Source organism: Poecilia reticulata, linkage group LG13, assembly GCF_000633615.1.
Source record: "Poecilia reticulata strain Guanapo linkage group LG13, Guppy_female_1.0+MT, whole genome shotgun sequence".
NCBI classification, from domain to species: domain Eukaryota; kingdom Metazoa; phylum Chordata; class Actinopteri; order Cyprinodontiformes; family Poeciliidae; genus Poecilia; species Poecilia reticulata.
The window spans coordinates 6,551,194-6,570,304 of NC_024343.1; the positions used below are offsets into that span (position 1 = coordinate 6,551,194).

General features: G+C 39.8%; 1 protein-coding gene across 7 annotated transcripts in view; it reads left to right on the forward strand.

Moving 5' to 3' along the window:
* The first annotated feature begins 429 nt into the window (after positions 1–429).
* LOC103474312 (protocadherin Fat 3-like) overlaps positions 430–19,111 on the forward strand; it is a 28,789-nt gene continuing 10,107 nt past the window's right edge. For 3 of the 7 annotated variants that reach the window (XM_008425176.2, XM_008425177.2, XM_008425179.2), the window contains exons 1-16: positions 432–1,071; positions 1,173–1,326; positions 1,780–2,013; positions 3,355–3,747; positions 4,916–5,130; positions 5,807–5,944; positions 7,490–7,633; positions 9,005–9,202; positions 9,775–10,576; positions 10,857–10,991; positions 11,082–11,236; positions 11,704–11,949; positions 13,735–13,981; positions 16,834–16,987; positions 17,355–18,067; positions 18,595–18,696. In XM_008425176.2, the coding sequence (XP_008423398.1) occupies positions 928–1,071; positions 1,173–1,326; positions 1,780–2,013; positions 3,355–3,747; positions 4,916–5,130; positions 5,807–5,944; positions 7,490–7,633; positions 9,005–9,202; positions 9,775–10,576; positions 10,857–10,991; positions 11,082–11,236; positions 11,704–11,949; positions 13,735–13,981; positions 16,834–16,987; positions 17,355–18,067; positions 18,595–18,696 (4,174 nt within the window). In that variant the 5' untranslated portion in view covers positions 432–927. Of the gene's footprint in view, positions 1,072–1,172; positions 1,327–1,779; positions 2,014–3,354; positions 3,748–4,915; positions 5,131–5,806; positions 5,945–7,489; positions 7,634–9,004; positions 9,203–9,774; positions 10,577–10,856; positions 10,992–11,081; positions 11,237–11,703; positions 11,950–13,734; positions 13,982–16,833; positions 16,988–17,354; positions 18,068–18,594; positions 18,697–19,111 lie in introns of all 7 variants that reach the window. The other 4 variants (XM_017308202.1, XM_008425174.2, XM_017308204.1 and 1 more) reach the window with 3 other exon arrangements.

Sequence of the window (19,111 nt, forward strand, 5' to 3'; positions counted from 1 at the left end):
CTGATAGCATGGCGGCTAGCTCATTACTGCTAGTTCTGAGTGGCTGTTTCTGACTGAGCGGAGTAATTATGCAGAACAGGGAGGAGATCGATTATTTATTATTATTTTAGAAATTATCTGTCTCATGTTAGGACAGCGAAAGTTTTAATGCGAATGTAAAATGTATTTTTTTTAGGTTAGATGCTGCAGCTTTAAGCAGAGGTTCGGTGTGAGAGTCACTACCAGGAGGAGCAGAAGCGGCTCCGTCTGTGAAATATTACCATCTGTAGCACGTAGCAGCGGTTCAAGAGCGAGAGCAGAACCAGTGTCTGCGCAGAGTGAAGGAAAGAGGAGACCAGCTGCACAGGCAGGCTGCGAAATGAGATGCAGGTGATCGGTATCGGCAACAAGAGCCAATGATCGCCGATCACCGATCATGCACTTTTTCACGAAAATCGGCCGATTATGATCGGTGACCGATCGATCGGCCCACCTCTAGTATATATATATATATATATAAAATCCATTATCGTGGTTTTGTGAAAACTCTGGAGGGTTGAGGGGGAAACCTCTTGTGCACAGAATATTTATATTTGTTTTATCTTCAGTATCCCTTTGGCTCCATGATGGTTTTCTGGTCTCTGGTGGCTTTTAACATTCAGTTTATCTTAAGTCATGTGGCACAATATTTCAGTTCAGTCGTGGTGTTTTTCTGGCTGCATCAATCTGTCCCATGCAGATATATTTTGCCTACACAACGTCAGTGCTGTAAATCAGTGCTGTGCTGAGTCAGATGTTATGCTTTACAGGCTGGAAATTAGCTTCCCTTATTTGAGGAAATTTTTTTTTTACTATTGATTGGGATTGATAAACAGTGTGACTTTGTGTTTCCCAGGTGGGAATTACCGAGGTGTATTTGCACTCGGCCTGGTTCAGGGTGAATGGAAGATGTATGTGAAAGGACCACTGGACAGAGAGGAACGCAACCTCTACATCATCAATGTCACCGCTAGTGATGGACTCTTTGTTTCCCACACAATTGTGGAGGTGACAGTGATGGACAGCAATGACAACAACCCCATTTGTGACCAGGTAGGAAGACGCCCTCAAATGCTGGTGGGATTTGGAAAAATATTGATACGCAAAAATTGTTAGGTTATTTTATTCTTTTAAAAATGTGTGCTTTTATGCAGGTGGTATATACAGCCAGCATCCCAGAGGACCTCCCACTCAGCAGTGTTTTGCTGAGGGTTGGAGCTACAGATGCTGATGCAGGCAGCAACGCTCGGCTCAAGTACTCCCTGCATGGTCCTGGATCCCAGGACTTCATTGTGGATCCAGACACTGGTATGTGTGGGAACTCAGTTTCATATTTTAGAGGCAATTCAGAAATACTGTATGTTTCAGCCCAAGGACATTTAGTGTTTTGTAGACAAAATGTGAAGTTTTAAACTATATCTTTTTACAAATAGGAATCCAATGGTGTGTAATATAACATCTGTGTTTATGGTGTTGGTCAGAAATCTAGCAGCAGAAGTCTGGATGAACTGCAGCTGTTTGGCCAGTAAAGATACTGTTACAACAATCCAACCCACTGAAAATAAAACCACGCTCCAGTTGTTGTGTGTGGGGTTTGGCTCCAACACTCTTTTATCTTCCAGTGTTGAAATTGTTGACATTTTGTTGTAGTTTGTGTTTTCACTAAAGCTGTTGGAAATGTATCTTTGTTTGACACTCTGTCGTGTCCCTGTTGGGTCCCTGGTCTCCAAGTGTGCCTTTCTTTGCTTCTCACCTGTCCAGGTGAAATCAAGTCATCAGTGATTCTTGACCATGAGACCAATCCCAACTACAGATTAACTGCCAGGGCGACTGATGGTGGAGGGCGGTGGTGTCGTGCCGAAGTGCAGCTGGCGGTGACAGATGTGAATGACAACCCGCCGCTTTTTACACAGTCGCAGTATTATGTCAGTGTGTATGAAGACACTCCAGTAAAGGCTCTGCTCACTCGCATCCACGCCGTAGACCCAGATGAAGGTGATGACAGACCGACTGCTACTGCTCAGTTAGCAGTTATTGCTGATGATGTCGTTGTTACTAATCTTACAGCATGGCCAAATATTTACAAGGACATACTTACTGTTGTACTAATGATGCAGGTTCAGCTTTTTGTTGTAAAGGTTAATATTAGTTTTACATTATTTTACAAAGTGATTAGATGCATAATTATATATTAAAAATAAGCCTCTAAGGTCACCTTTCAACAAACAACTTTAAAGACAGAGCAATAATGAAGTGGTTTAGATCAAAGCATATTCATAAACATAAAGTAAAAATTTGAAATAACAGCAGACAATGCATCATACCATCATACTTTACAGTTGTCTGATTACAGCAGACAACTGTATCACAGTTTTTATGTGATAAATGAAGAAGCTAAAAATGTCTAATGGTCAATGAGTTCACTGGTTAAGCTAGTTTACTTGGAGTTGGGATGAAGCATCGCACTAAAGAGAGAAGAGAAGATTCCCAGTGATAAGGCAACAATGTTTATGGAATGAGTGGTAGTATTTATTGCTCTTCAGACCAACCCATTGCTATAGAGGAAAATATAAGTTTTCATCACCTTTTGTGGCTGCTGGAGCCAAGGAAGACCCTCCCCTCTTAACACTATCTAGCTGCCACAGACATGCTAGTGCAAGTGACAAGTTTTCTAATGTGAACATTGATGGTTAACTTCACTACAGACAGCTAAAATTGATAGGCTTGCCCCATGTTACTGCTTTGCCTCATGACACATTGGGTAATATTGTTATTTGTTACGATAGTACTGCATGCCCAGCAGTTTGGTGGATCTGATTCTGTAGCATACATAACCAGAGAAGTCAAAGAGATACTAAACAGTGGACACAACATTTTACATGATAATACAAAAATAGAAAATTCAATGGTTCAGCTCTGGCAGATTTACACACACTCTTCAGCTTGTTGTGCTCAGTGTGTAACTGAATGGAGCAGCATCACAGAAACTATGAACACCCTGAAGAAGACAGCTAGTCATTTCAAGAGCTTAGAACTTATTTTTCAGGCTAAGATTTTAATCCCATATGGTGTTATGTACTACTTATGCTTTTTACATTTCTTTTGCATGTTGTTTTAAAATAAAATGTCATTTATCAGTTATGAGGGAAAAGTAGCAGATCCCTCCTCTGAGGCAGCCATGTTTGATCGCTACTATGAAGAAATGACACAAAGTTTTTATGTGATAAATGAAGAAGCTAAAAATGTCCAAATACTCACTACATAAATATTTTGCTTCATAACAAGAAGGTTCATAAACTTCAAGTACATAGCTGATGGTTGTTTGTTTCTAAAAAGCAGGTCCGGGTCGCATGGTGGTCTACTCCTTGGCTGACTCTGCTGGAGGTTTTTTCTCCATCAATGAGTCCACTGGCATAGTAGTCCTGGAGCACATTCTTGACCGGGAAGTCCAGCCGACTCATCAGATAGCCGTGCGTGCTTCTGATCAGGGTTCGCCGCGGACGCTCTTCTCGCTGGTCAACATCACAATTACTGTTCTGGACATCAATGACAACCCGCCTGTTTTTGAGTGCCGCGATCTGCTGGCAACCATTCCAGAGGATGTGGGAGTCGGTACTGAGGTTCTGAGAGTGCATGCCACTAGCAAAGACATTGGGACAAACGCTGAGATCTCCTATAGCATCAGATCAGGCAACGAACACAGGAGGTTCTACATTCATCCCCTGACCGGTAAGTGAGGGAGTTGTTTGTTTGAATTATGTAACCAATGACTTTTAAAAATATAGGTATATATATATATATTTATTTTTTTTTAAAGATTTTTTTCAGCATTAGTGGCCTTTATTTAACAGTAATCAGACAGGAAAGAGGCAGAGAGAGAAGGGGAGAAGTTGAACTCAACATAAAAAAATTGTAACATGACAATCAATGCACAGAGGAGATATAGCCATTACATTGTTTGCTGTGATTCAAAGTTTTAGGCAGGTGGAAATATCCATTCATTATCATACACAATGCAAAGGGTGCTGGTGCCTACGTCCACTCTGGACAGGTCACCAGTCCATCACAGGGCAACACAGAGACAAATAGGGCAAACAGTCACACACACCTAAGGAGAATTTAGAGAGACCAATTAACCTGACAGTCGTGTTTTTACGCTGTGAGAGGAAACCGGAGAGAACCCACCATGCACAGGGACAACATGAAAAACTTCATGCAGAAAGACCCCAGGCTGGGAATCGAACCCTGGACCTTCTTGCTACTAAGCAACAGTGCTACCAACTCCACCACCGTGCAGCCTCATTTGGAAATATTCAGTTGAAATTTGGTTTTCATGCAACATTTATTGCATACATTTACACAAGTTTGGAAATGTTTTGTTTTTGAAAATAAATACAAAAGCCAAAGTAACAACTTCTCTCAAATTCAATCTGGTTCCTATAATGTAAAATAAATTAAAAGTCCTAAAAAAAATTTCAATCATACCTACTAGAAACTATCCAGTAAAGTGGTTGAAGGAAAGTTGAAATTGCAAATTTAGAACATTTTATATCTGCAATCAAATTTGTATAATATTTTAACAATCAAGTATTAAAATATCTAAGAAGGGCTCTTCTTTAATATGTGATATCAAACCAAGTGACCTTTTAAGAGGTGCTGTGATTGAAACACTCACATGAATGCTTGATTAATTATGATTAATCACTAGGCCTAACTTTTTAAGCTTGAAATATAAATATGCAGGCAGTTGTGGTCGTAGTTGTGGCCCTGAGAAAGTCCCTCCTTATGCTGTTCAGATGCAAACAGTTATCTGATTTGTAGAAGAAAGCAGGTGATGTCATCTCCCAGTACTCAGCCTCTGCTCTGAATGTATGTGTCCTCTCTTATTGTTCCACAGGCGCCATTTTAGTGGCCCTCCCTTTGGACTATGATACCTGCAAGGACTACTTTCTAACCGTGGAGGCTCGTGATGGTGGCACTCCTCCTTTGAGTGCCATTACTACATTGAACATCAACCTAACAGATGTAAACGACAATGCTCCAGTGTTCAGCCAGGCCCTTTACACTGCTGTGGTGCCAGAAGATTCCACAATTGGACATTTTGTAGTGCAGGTACGTTTATGGTTATGTTAGGTAGTTCCTGCTACGAGTCTCATGTTTCCAGGGTTCTGGAAACAGAAACTTTGCAGGTCCAGTAGGTGGTTCTAAATGGTTACCCTGATGTAGCTTCAAATGAAAGTATATTATGTCATCAGTCTCAATTTTTTTTTATTGTTGTCTTAAGATCAAATGAAAATTTCTTGCCTAAACCTCATGAAAACAATTAGAGAACAAATTAAAAAATGTCTTTATTCTTTTAACACTGATTGAAAAGTAGAACAGAGGGTGTGATGTAAATGGTTGACAAAGTAACAGTGATGAACTCTTTTGGCAAATATAAAGGATGGAAAGTTACTGTTTGGGCTTCAGATATTGTTCAGTAACATGTCCTGGATGACACATGATCAATCGCGTAAGTGATGTGCAAATATTATTGCAAAGAGTCAATTAGTCATGAAGTTGACGGACGCAGAGTTCTCACACTTTCACACATTTTTCTGTTTAGGATTTTTATTTTTTCTACTACCCAGATCCAACTTTTTATTTCATTATATTTAATTAAAAATATATTAGCAATAGGCTATTTTATTATTTTTCTTATTTACATTAGTGGCAGAAGGACAACCTTACAATCTGAGACACACTGTATTATTTAGTTGTGATGTGTTTGTATACTTTTTGCTGGCAGCTGGTAGCAGAAGATGCTGACAGCGGTCTGAATGGAGCCGTCCTCTACTCTATCTTCAGTGGAGACCAGGACAACGAGTTCTTCATTGATCCGACAAATGGGGTCATAAAGGTCAACAAGCCGCTGGACCGTGAGACAGTAAGGACACAGATCAGTCCAGGAGAGATATCCTCATTTTAATTTACTTTGGCCCTTGTCAGTGTGACACACGTCAGCCTGTTACAGCGCATTATGTAACAATAGACACAAAATGTAATAAAATCATTGAATGAATTTTGTAATAGTTTCTGAAAGTGTTGGTCAAGATACTTGGAAATAGTAATTACTTCCTCAAAAAGGTAATACATATACTTTTTTTATTTTCAAAACTAATTAGTTCAATAATTACTTAGTTACTTTTCTAAAAACAATGCACAACCTCAATCCACTATAAAGCAATGTACCTGTCTGCCTAATTCTATATTTCCTGCATATTCCACTAAACATCTTAATCAAATTGTCTCTTTTTAAAACTTCTGCTTCACTCTTTTACATTCATGTACATCACATCATCAAAAAATGTTATGAATGCAACAATCTGTAATCTGGAGAATTTTGTTGAATATTTAAACCTATTCTCTGCACATTCCACTAAATGTTCAAGAAAATCAAGTTTCTTTTCAGTTAAACTGCGTTTCTTCTTATTTCACTACATAAAATACAATAGTTTTCACATTTTCACTTCTTCATTCAAATATATGTAAAGTACAGCAATAAGATAAAATAATTTAGATTGGTCTCTTCTTACAAATTAGCAGCATTTGCATCTTTTAACAGTTGCTGAAGTGCAGAAGGAGAGCTGTTAGAGGTTTACGCAGGCGTTTGCTCAGCTGTGGTTTTTGTCTTAGAATTCTGCCATGCAGAGGCATGACCTCTGACCTGAGGCGAGTGAGGCCTGCGACTCATTGAGTTTGGTTGTGGGGTCTTCTGTGACCTCTTGGATGAGTTTTTGTTGGACCTTTGGAGTAATTTTGGTCGACTGGCCACTCCCTGGAAAGTTCACCAGTGTTCCATGTTTTTACTGTCGGTCACTGGAGTTCCACTACTTTAGAAATGGCTTTAGCTTCTTTCTCATTACTTCCTGAATTTGTTCCCAGTAATCCCCAACTGCAGCTGCGCTACAAAACACGTGAATGCTCAAATGTGGATCTTGGCTCCTAAAATGCAGGTGGTGATTTATAAACTTTATTTCATGTCACTGTGGCAACAAAAAATGATGCTTTCAGCTCTCCATCATATCGCTTTCTGCCTTAGTGAAATTGAGGCTCCCCCCCAAACCCTTTTTTCCTTCGTTAATCATGAAATAAAACTGACTTTCTGGCTCATTTAAACAAACACTGACATTCATGAAGTGCTTTGCATCGACCATTTATGGTTGAAATTTATGGCAGGACCTGAAGCGGGACCTTGTGCGCAAACTGTGAGGTTCAACTGTGATGTATAAGGGAAAACTGCATGATTACATGATCATGATTTTATAAATATGACATGTTTTGTCATATACCATTTTTGCCTTTTGTGCGTACGTATAGTTTTATAATGGGGGCGTTAAATAGTTTTGTGTAAAATATCGTTTATCGTCTTCATTCTACATTGCATCTCTATCGCTGTAGTGAAAGTCTTTCACGCTCTCTGTTCTTTTAGGTCCCCAGCTACTCATTGGCTGTCAGAGCGCTTGATACTGGAACCCCACCGATGTCATCCACCGCCGTGGTCAGCATAGAGATCTCTGACATCAACGACAACCCACCCAGCTTCTTCCCAGCAAACCTTACTGCTGTCATACAGGTAGACGTGATGGCAGACTGTTACACTGCTAAAAACAGTTCTTGTACATACATAATAAATTATTGATACATCTACACTTATGTAATGGTGTGAATGTAAAACCACAATGCAGAAAATATATGGAGCTAAATTAGTCTCAAAGAGCCTACAATAAGATCCACTAGTAAGCCACAAGATTTGTAAGTGTACAATATGCACAAATGTTTATAACACAAATGTTTATAACAAATGCGTACTTCAACATTCACATATCACCTTCCTAAAATAATGGGCAAAGTAATTTTTTGCCAAAAGTTTTTTTTTTTTTTTTTTACCTAAATCATATTTTGGCAAAAAATAGTAGGTGGTCTTTTTTTTTGTCAAAATCACTTTTGTGAAAAAATGACTTAGGCCATAAATCATTTTTTGGAAGGTGACGACATGTGTAAGCAGTTTCTCAAATGTACACATTTCAAACTGCCCAAGTAATACATTATGCAAACAAATAGACGAACGGATTGGTCAACTTTGAGACTTTCTTATCACATTGGATTCACAAATGAGATGATTTCTTCAAGGCTGATGAACAGCTGGGATAAAAGAGTATTACCAACTTTATTGGAAATACAGAATTTTTGAGTTGGCTCAGTAGCCCTAAGCCACTATATTAAAGATATGCATTAAACACTAAAGTTACTGGATTCTAAAAATATGAACCTTACATACTGCTGAAATACACTAATGGAAAAAGGAAGGTTCTTCTTTTTCTGGAAAACTAACGCTGTCAGCAGCGCCATCTTGTGGCAGCAGTTTAACCTCCATCATGGGACAGAGATGCTCACAACACGCTCCATCTTCTGCAGTGAGTGTGATATACATGTAGAAAGAAAAGAAGTGAAACATATTCATGTTGGAGTTGTGCTTAGAACTGTGTGGTTGGTAGCTGTGGTTGCAGCTACCAACCACACAACTACAGTCACAGAGGACCAACAGACCAATTAGAAAGACTGCAGAAAATTGCTTGAAATGTTAACATATCCTTCATTATTCCTTCTCTGTGTGTGTGTGTTTGTGTGAAAATTTACGTACTTTCTGGAGACCAAGGCACGTTATGGGGACCCAAACCTGGTCAAAATGCAGTGGCCCCGTTTTTAGGGTTAGAGGTGTGAACTAAGTTTTAGGGTTCGACGTATACTGGTGATGGTTAGGGTTCAAATGTTTGGGTTAGGCATTAATGAATAGAAGTCAATACAAAGTCTTAACGTGGGTAAAGATATGAACTTCTGTATGTGTGTTAGCTTTATTCAATATTGCCTTAGCTAAATGAGTTTTAAATGTCTTTTTTTCTCTCTCCTGTGACCACATTTCCAATCTTTCTAACCTCTGCTCCAGGAAAACAAGCCCATTGGCACCAGAATCCTGCAGCTGTCCGTCATCGATCAGGACGCCCCTCATAACGGCCCGCCGTTTTCCTTCAGCATCCTGTCTGGAAACAATGGCAGGGAGTTTGAGCTGGAGACAGGTGGCACACTGGTGGCAAATCAAGTCCTCAGAAGGGACATCGCCAAGGATTATGTTCTTCAGATCCAGGTAGAGGTGCAGTACTGTTTCTGGGTCACATCAGGAAGGGAACAAAGGTTAATGTTATCAAAGAGAGCAACAAAAAAGGCCAAATTACAATAATATTTTCAGTGGAAGGAAAACATTAAGAAGATACCAAGACTATTTTTGCGGCAGGACAGTAAAGGTTTATAGATTTACTGATTATAAGAACTGTGATGGAGATGCAATGTGAAGGGCAGAATAATGAAATAGAGTGTTCACCCTGCTCCAAAAGTATGACTTTAGGTCAAAAGTCAAATTTAACAATTAAATCTTGGTTCATGTAATAAAATATATGATGTCAGAACATCAGCAGTCATCATTTTGTAATGTGGGTAGGCCACCAGACCCAAGCATGTCATCCTGAAAGAAGGAAGCGTTTTATTTTGTCACTTATTATCACCTGGTACTGTATAACAAAGGAGAGACAAATGTTGTTTTTCTTCTAAAAATCAACTCTAGCAATATTTAAAACATTCTCTATCTATAAAGACTCCTTTATTGTCACGATCTATCTATCTAGAATTCATTCTTTTTTGCCATTCCTCCCTCTCCTCCAGGTGTCAGACTCTGGGAAGCCGACTTTGTCCTCCTTCTCCAATCTCACTGTTCGAGTGATTGAAGAGAGCCTTCATCGGCCGGTGGCCTTCCCACTGGAGATTCATATCATCACTATGGAGGACGAGTTTCCCGGTGGTGTAATTGGGCAGCTCCATGCCACCGATGCCGACCCTTATGATGCGCTGACCTTCGGACATGCCGCCCCCTCCCAGCGCAGCCTATTCAAGATCAGCCCCCATGATGGGAAGATCATTGCCCTCAGTGGGTTGGATGCTGGCGAATACTTTCTCAATGCCAGTGTTAGCGATGGCCGCTTTAACGTGCCAGTTCCTGTGCATGTCTACGTGGAGCAAGCAACACTGGAGATGCTGCGCGACGCCGTGACTGTGCGCTTCGAAAGCGTAGCGCCACAAGATTTTGTGTCGTCGTACCTGAAGAGCGTGTTGAAGGTGATGCAGCAGGCGGCCACGTCCCAACAGCACGACACACTGCACCTGCTCAGCCTGCAGCCCGTTGGAGGCACACAGCAGCTAGACCTGCTCGTGTCCGTGGCAACAGCAGGAGGGGGCTACTACAAGGCAGCCTACCTCACCCAGAAACTCAGCACGTCTCGCCGAAAACTGGAGGACGTGCTCAGAGTGTCAGCCATCCTGGATAAGAACTGCTCTGGGTTGGAGTGTCGCGGAGCGCAGTGTGAACAGAGCATCACTCTGGATTCACACAACTTGGCTACGTACAGCACACCTCGAGTCAGCTTCGTTTCACCTCGCTTCCACCGGACCTCACGCTGTACATGCCATGGTGAGACATCAGACTTCCTCATGTGTTAGCAAGTGTTTTTTTGTGCATCAGGTGAAATTTTTAAGCCATTACCCACTTTATTAATGAAATTTCACTCAGTTTTGTCCTGAAGTATTCTGAAATATTCTGAAATAGAAATATTCTGAAGAAATAATTAGCAATAACTGAAATATTTTCAAAACCTTTTAGTTGATATGCGTTACTCTTTTTAATGCTTGTATGAGTTACCTCTTGCTGTCAGTCTAGAGATGTAAAAGTCATCTTTCTCTGTTGTGTGCAGATGCCAGTTGTGCCGTTCTGTTAGAGCAGTGTGAGGAACAGCTGTGTCCTCCAGACATGCAGTGTGTTTCAGTGGAGGCCACCAGAGGGCGCTATGCATGTCAGTGTCCACGAGGCAAACTGGGAGAGTGTGCAGGTATGATGTTATGATGTCAGGGGATTACATTTAAACAAAATAAACTCATTTGAATCCACAGAATGACGGTCAGCATTGTGTTGCTTGCAGGTCATTCATCTCTGAGCTTCTCAGGCAACAGCTACATCAAATACAGACTGTCCAACCAGCTGCAGACGGAGCTGAAGCTCACCCTGAGGATCAGGACGCTGCAGAGCCGAGGAATCATCATGTATATGCACAATGAGCGGTGCATTATTCTCAAGGTATCCATACATGCACACGCACACTCACTGAAGTTAATGAAACTAATTTTGATTTAAACGAACACAAAGTCCCATCTCCCATTTTGCCAAAAACATTGTAGACTTCAGAAAAAATATTCAATGGACAAGAAAAAGATCTGTTTAGAAGGTGATAGAAACAGAAATACAGCATCATGGCTACAGTCAAACATGATGTTGGCAATAACTGTCATGGAAAAACAAATTTGCCAGTGTGCTTCAATAGGTAGCTGCTGTAAGAGGAGTGCAAAGACCCTTCTCTTGACAGTGGAGTTGAAACTTCCAGCAGCAGCAGCCGTCAACATTCAAATGATCCTCTGCAGGGAGAGGAGGGACTAAGAGACGAACAGACAGCCAGAAAGAAGGATGGACATATACATTTACTGACTGCACTGTGCAGTATTTAGTTGTGATTGACTATGTGTGTATGCGTGTGTGTGTTGTCACAGTTAGAGGAAGGGAAGCTGTGGTTCCAGTTGTCCTGTGAGCCTCTCCCAAGCCGAGGCGCTGAGGGTCCTGACATGTTAGGACCTGCTGGACGTCGCATCAATGACGGCAACTGGCACACTGTGGCACTGGAACTGAATCGCAATTTCAGTAGCCTGGCACTAGACGACAGCTACATTGAGCAGCGGTATCCCCCTTCATTAATACAAACATTACCTCCAGATCGGACGTTCTACTTTGGAGCTCTGGTCAGTACCTCTGTTAGAGTTTTACAATGGAATGTTCCAGGCTCCCTTCCTTGTTTTATACTTATTTTTGGTACATTCTGTTACTATTATTCATCACTTGTTATTCACTAAAAATGGCATGTGATACAGTTGGGAGAAAAATTTCATATTTTTGAATCTAGACAAAGAAATTTGTCTCCATAACATATGTTTAATTTGGATTGTTTTGATGTTCATTTATGACCTAATTTTAATGTGCGAAGAGAAAATCACTTGGACAAAATCCAAGAAATTGAAAGAGCGTCTTTTGAAATATGAGAAAAGAGGGATTATAATGACGTCTTAAGCTGGAGGTGGAACCAAAACACCTCAGTATGCTATCAAGCTGGGAATACTAAAGATTTCTTGTAACTCAGGACAGTAAATTTTAAATGGAAGGATCAGTGACCATTGTTGAGAATGAAGGGTTAACATCCTACCTTCAAGATGCTTCCTTGAGAGCTCCCTCTGCTACACCACAAGCAGCCTTGTTTTTCTATTAGGGTGCTTCCAACACCATTTAACCTTTAAAGAAGTGACAGTTCACACATTGGTCACCTGATGGTGGAGGCAGCGATACATGTGACCTCAAACACACCATTACACTACAACGACTTGCTTTTGGGGCCTCCAATTTGAAAGAAAACTTTTGGTTGAGAGAGAGGTGGAATGTCTTCATAAAAGAAGGGAAATATCTGGTAACACTTTGTCATTCGGTAAATAATGACTCTTTTAATGTAAAGTTGTTTTAAAAGTTGCATTAAAAGTCTATTAAGATTGTCAACTTTGCATTATTTGGTAAATAATGACACTTTAATGCAAAGATGGAACTTTTAATTGACTTTTAATGTAACTTTCAAACCAACTTTTCATTAAAAGTGTAATTATTTACCGAATGACAATTCATGACAACAGTCACAAACATTCTCAAAGACTCTTCCATATTCCTTTCATGTGTTATATCATATTTAAGACACTGTCACATCAGTCTTATGCATACCTCTTCAAATATCCTGCCTTTCACTGAGGATGGTCCTGTAACACCTACATGTGTACAGATGGTCCTATGTTAGATATTTCATGTATGTGTTCATAGGATTTAAAACACTTACAAGAACCGTAGACCGAGCTCAGATAGATACAAAAAAATTATGTCATTTGATTTAGTATTCTTCACAGCTGCATAGCTCAGTCAGTGGTCTAAAACTGCAGTCCCTTAGGGTCAGAGTTCAGCAACACTACAGCGCTCAGAATATGAGTTAATATTGGAGCATCATTATTATAAAAATAGCATGAAAATATGGTTTTCATGTTCTTTTGTAAATAGCATGAAAATTATATATTACTACTTTAACATATTTAACAGTATTTGTGGAACTGTCTAAGTTACTTGTAGACTGAATAAAGTAAGGTCTTAGTCTGTCTGACAGTCACGTTAAACAGATCCCGATGGCTGCATTAATTAATGCAACATTATTCAATACTAACAGTATTGTAATAGATGAATAGAGTACAAGGTACTAAGTCTTGCTTCCTAATGAAAGCACAGCCAGTAACGGGGGGAATCTACTATTTGATCACTTTAATGGAGTAAAGAAAGTTACTGTCTCAGTAGATTAGTATAATGTCATTCTACAGAAGTTGTGTTTATGTTAACAAATTGCACCATGTTTCTTCTTTTTTCAATGTAGATAGAAATTTGTATCATAAATGCAGATTTCCGTTTCTTTCAGTTTACATTTTAAATTCTAACCTTCTAATTTCCAGGTGCAGCCCCCAAACTCGCGTAACCTTGTGGTCTCCCAAAAAGACCCCAGAGTGTTCGAGGGATTCCAAGGATGTCTTGACTCGGTCATGCTGAATAATAAAGAGCTGCCTCTGCAGAACAAACGCTCGCAGTATGCAGAGGTAGTGGAACTAACGGAGCTGAAGCTTGGCTGCATTCTCTACCCTGATGCCTGCCATCATCAACCCTGTCGCAATGGCGCTACCTGCACCAGTCTGCCCTCTGGTGGTGAGTAACAGTAAATACAAGAAACAGCAGCGCTAACGCAGCGCCGTGTGCAGTGATTTCTCAACTAATCAAATCAGAAGCACAATAAAATCCAGAGGCGGGTAGAGTAACCAAAAATAATACTCAAGTAAAAATAGCATGACTTCAACATATTTTTACTCAAGTAAAGGTAAATGAGTATTTGGTAAAAAGTCTACTCAAGTATTGAGTAACTGATCAAAATATCAATAATTTAATATTTAAAAACTACGTCATCAGAAGGACCGAAATATAAAGTTTAGTGGAATTTTTGGTATTTTAAGGACGGAAAAAAAATCTGGGAAAAGAAGATTTTTCCAAATCAGTTTCTTTCAATAAAAATCTCATAAAATTGTAAGGTTTGTGTCTGGTAAATTTTTATTTAAAACATGTTTGTTTTTTATTAAGTGGGTAGAGAATCCAGACATTTTATATAAGTAAGAGTAGAGATACTTCATAATAAAGTTACTCAAGTAAAAGTAAAAAATACAGCGTCGTAAAAATACACCTCAGTTACTCAAGTGAATGTAATTGAGTAAATGTAACAAGTTTACTACCCAACTCTGATTAAAAAAAAGGAGTCGCTGAATATGGTGACTTAAAATGATCAACTTCCTACCTAAAAAGAAACGTATACTTTATATTTTAGAGTATTTTGCATACTCTTTGACAAAAGGCAGAGTGAAGTCTGTGATCATAATAGACTATTTAGCTTGTTGGTCTTTATCACTGTTTCATACTTACCTACCCTTTGCTTTAGAAATACTGTATATGGTACAGCATAAGAATAAATTCACAAGATCAGGTCAAACGTTATAGTAAATTACATTTGAACTCTGCAACAGATGACCTTCAGCTTTATTGTGGGAAAAAAAGACATAAATAATATGTTTGAGTTTATTTGAGCTGCACTATGACATGTACTATATGAATAAGTGCTTCCTTATTTTTGTCAGATGACTAATATATTAACCTTCTTAACTCTCAGAACTCATGTAAAAAGACCCTGTTAAAAAGATGATTCCTCCCAGGGTTCAACATTAATGGGTTATTAGGCCTCCTTTTATCACTGAGCTTAACAAAAGCCAGTCAAGATCTGAAGAGGAGCTTATGTCTGAGCTATCTATGCATGGAAGCACTTTAATAACCAGGAATGAGTCAGGATGAGACCTGCTTCAGTGTTTCCATTTTTACAGAGTAACAGTAAAGAGAAGTTATTGTGGGTTTTTAAATTGAAATAATAACAAATATCGACTCAAGGCACTTTACCAAAAATAATGCTATTCAGTCACATGCATTCGAGTTGATCCTAGTTATCAAACAGTGCATTAAGTTTATATAATTATTCTAATTATTTTAAAACATTTTCCATCCAGCAGATAGAACTAAGTCACTGACTGGCAGCATTCACTCTTCCTGGACCAGCAAGTAGCAACAGTCAATGGTTGCTTGTATTCAGCAATCCCTTATACATTTTTTAAAATCTTTTTAATCATGTAAATTGATGTTCTATCGAAGGAAGTAGAGTAGTCCCGTCATGAAGATGCATGTACATTTATGAAAAAGGATGCTTGAACTGTTTCTTGATGAGACGATAATGTATTCTGATTATTGAGATCAGTCATTTTTAGGACCTACAATAATAGTAATCTTCTAATGTGAGATGGAGGGACAGACAAGGAAAATGTTATACAGGACACTGGACGTTGTTGCAAGACAGAATATGCTGTGTCTTATCAAAACAATGTCACATAGTCCAAGCATTGTCCTCATGGAAGATTCTATCACGCATCTGCAGTTACCCACTAGTCCATCTACTCCTCTGTCAACTTCTCCTGATGAACGAGGATCGACCAGCTGGGTGACTCATCCTGAATTGATCACTGATTTCCAAATCCTGGATACCAGGCATCATTTACAATCCAGTGTGCAGCTTTCACACTGAAAGTTAGCGGGAGGACAAATTTTGAACATTGTGGCGCTCAAAAACATTTAGATGTGTAAAACTGTGCGCACACATGTGACTGTGCTGCTTCCTTCATACATTTCAGTTTGTGTGGAAAATAATAAAGAGCTGGATGTGGTAGCTTCTGTTTCATGAGTGTGATCTGTTAATTTAGCTGAGCTGTGTTCAGCTCCTTTGCTCTGTCCAGACTTCCATCTATCTGACCCTCCCTACGCTTGAAGCCTGTGGTCTTCTTCATCCTTGACCACACAGCTCAAGGAGTTACTACTCCTTGTAGTTTACTCTCCAGCTTCTTCCTACACCTCCTTGCTGTCACTAATTTTGACTTTGAGCTGCTTCTGTATTCTCCTTAATAACTCCTTGTCTTGCTCCCTAAATATTTTTTTTTCTTGTTTAGCCATTCCTTTAGCTCACTGGTGATCCAGGGCAGTATGTCACTGTCCGGTTGGTGTTGTCCACACAGACGGTTATGTAGTCAGTTACACACTCAGTTATTACGCTGACGTCCTCTCCTTGTGGCTGATGAATATATAATACATAATACATAATCTAAATACATATGGATGTTTACTTATAGAATTTGTACTCAGAAATTATTTTAATGGCATTCTATGGTGATGTGATAATTTATTCTGCATTCATTTTTAATGTTAGTATTATCTACTCTATGTTAAATTGCAGTTTTTGGTGGTTTATATGTTTTTACAATTTTTGATCCAGGCATTTTTTCTGGATTTTTCTTCTTTTGTGAATGTCTGTGTAATCTGAGTTATTGCATGAATCTAAGTGAGTGACAGCACACACACATCTGGTGTACTTAATATAATGCATCATCACTCTTTATTCTTCTCCCCATTGTGTCGTCCAGGGTTTACATGTAGTTGTAATCCCCAGTACACTGGAGGTAACTGTGAGATGGAGATAACGGTGTGTGTCCCCAACCCCTGTCAGAACAGCGGTGTGTGTAAACCCATCGGTAACGCGTTCCTCTGCAGCTGCAGGAGAGGCTTCAGGGGCCTCATGTGAGTTCCAACTCAAACACCCAAATTATGACATGAAGAGCATTTATACTGCACTGCTCTATGAATCATCACAACAAACACTTTGTAATCCTTAGTTTTTCTTCAGATCAGGAAGTTTTGCTTCATGCAGTCAGAAAAGTTCTGTTTAATTGATTTCCTGATTCTGAAAATGATCAAATAGTTATCAAATATCAGCTAATTCCTGATTTATTACTTTTTCACATTGGAGCAGGATGACTTGGATATCTTCTTTCACACAAAATCAACACATCAAAACTACTTTTTGTATCAATCGATCGATCGATCTTTAATGTTCATTCACTTTGCTCTAATTAGTAAAGTGATGTTTATTTCACTCATCTTGTAGGTGTGAGGAAGACGTGAATGAATGTGACCGAAACAACCCTGAGGGTGAATGTGAGAACGGAGGCACCTGCATCAACACTCCCGGCTCTTTCTACTGTAACTGCACGCCTGGCTTTGTGGGCCAGCGCTGCACTCTGCGACCCGTTGTTGTCCCAGACATGCAGGCCGGTCATGCTGTGGTTGGCAAGGAGGAGCTGATCGGCATTACCGGAGTGCTTTTCGTCATTATTGTCCTCATCGTCCTCTTTATTGCTTTCCGCAAAAAGGTTTTTAATAAGAACTACTCAAGGAACAATCTGTCTCTGGTCCAGGACCCAGCCACTGCAGCACTTCTCAACAAGGCCAACTGTGTTCCATTAAAGACTTTACACTGCGGTCCCGGAGACCACCAGAACCTGTATTCAGAGTCAGGAATACAACCCACCTTGATGGGAGGGGTTGGCATAATTGGACCGCCACAGGTGCCGGTGAGACCCATGGCATACACACCTTGTTTCCAAGGAGACCCACTCTCGAAGCTAGAGAAGCTGTCAGAGAAACACACCCTGGATCACACAGAGATGAGCACCTTTCACCCAGAATCACCCAGAATCCTCCCTGGAACCATAAGGAGAGGGGTGGTGGTGTGCAGCGTGGCCCCCAACCTGCCCCCCATCTCACCTTGCCGCTCGGAATGTGACTCCATACGCAAAAGCCCACTGGCCAGCGATGATGGTGAGTTTAGATTACAGTGGAGCTTAGGAAGTAAAGTACTGTGTGCAGCTGAGTGAAAATAATTCCTAAAATAATAGCTAAAGTCATTTTTTGCCCCCCCCCCCCCCTGTCTTTCCAAAAGATGTTTTAGGCAAAACGGGGAGGATTTCCATACATCACTGTGTGTCAGGTCATCACCACGTCCTCAGATATAGTGATGTATTACTAAGTTCAGTCTCAGGCTGAGAGTTTTTCTGACGTCAAAAAGTTTTAGACTTCTTCCTTGACACAACAATTTGGTACGATGTAACTGTAGCACTGGGGAAGTAGCATCTTAAGCATTTATACTGGAAAAAATATCATTTCTCCTGCAAGAACTTTATAAAGTGCTGAATGTTTTATATTTTACCTAACTAGATTTGAACTTTTCTTATTCAGTTTTCATAGAAGGCTGACACCTTATATTTGTTATTACCACCAACACAACATGCAATTTCTTTATTGGAATTTTAAGGTTAATGGAATTTATATTTGATCTATTCCTGCAGTTAAAGTGGTCAACATAGCAGAGGGCGAGACGTGTTTCTCAGGCAGCAACTCAGAGGCCCAGTCCCTGAGCTCATTCCAGTCTGACTCCTGTGAGGATAACGGTAAGACTCATCCTGCACTTCCACAAACTTGTGTTTTTCATAACAGTCATGTGTGGCTTGTTTTTTTTTTTGTTTTCAAAACTTCATTTGCTTGTTCTTTATTTGGCTAAAGCAACTCAACCCTATATTTGAGAATTTCCCACATCAGAGTCAACGTTTGCATCAGCTTTCATTGAGGTTAGCTTCCAGCTTCTACTGTTTACTGAGAAGTCAAAGACATGACTTCCTGTCTGAGTTTGGACACTAAAATCCTGTCTAAACTCAGACAGAATTTTAGTGAGTTGTTAACTTCTACAGGACACGATTTTAAAAGAATAAGTTTGAGCAATTCTAATGTATCTCCAAAAGGAATACTGAAAGCAAATCACATTTAATGAAGATGAGCCATAAAAGCAGCACACAAGCTATATATATA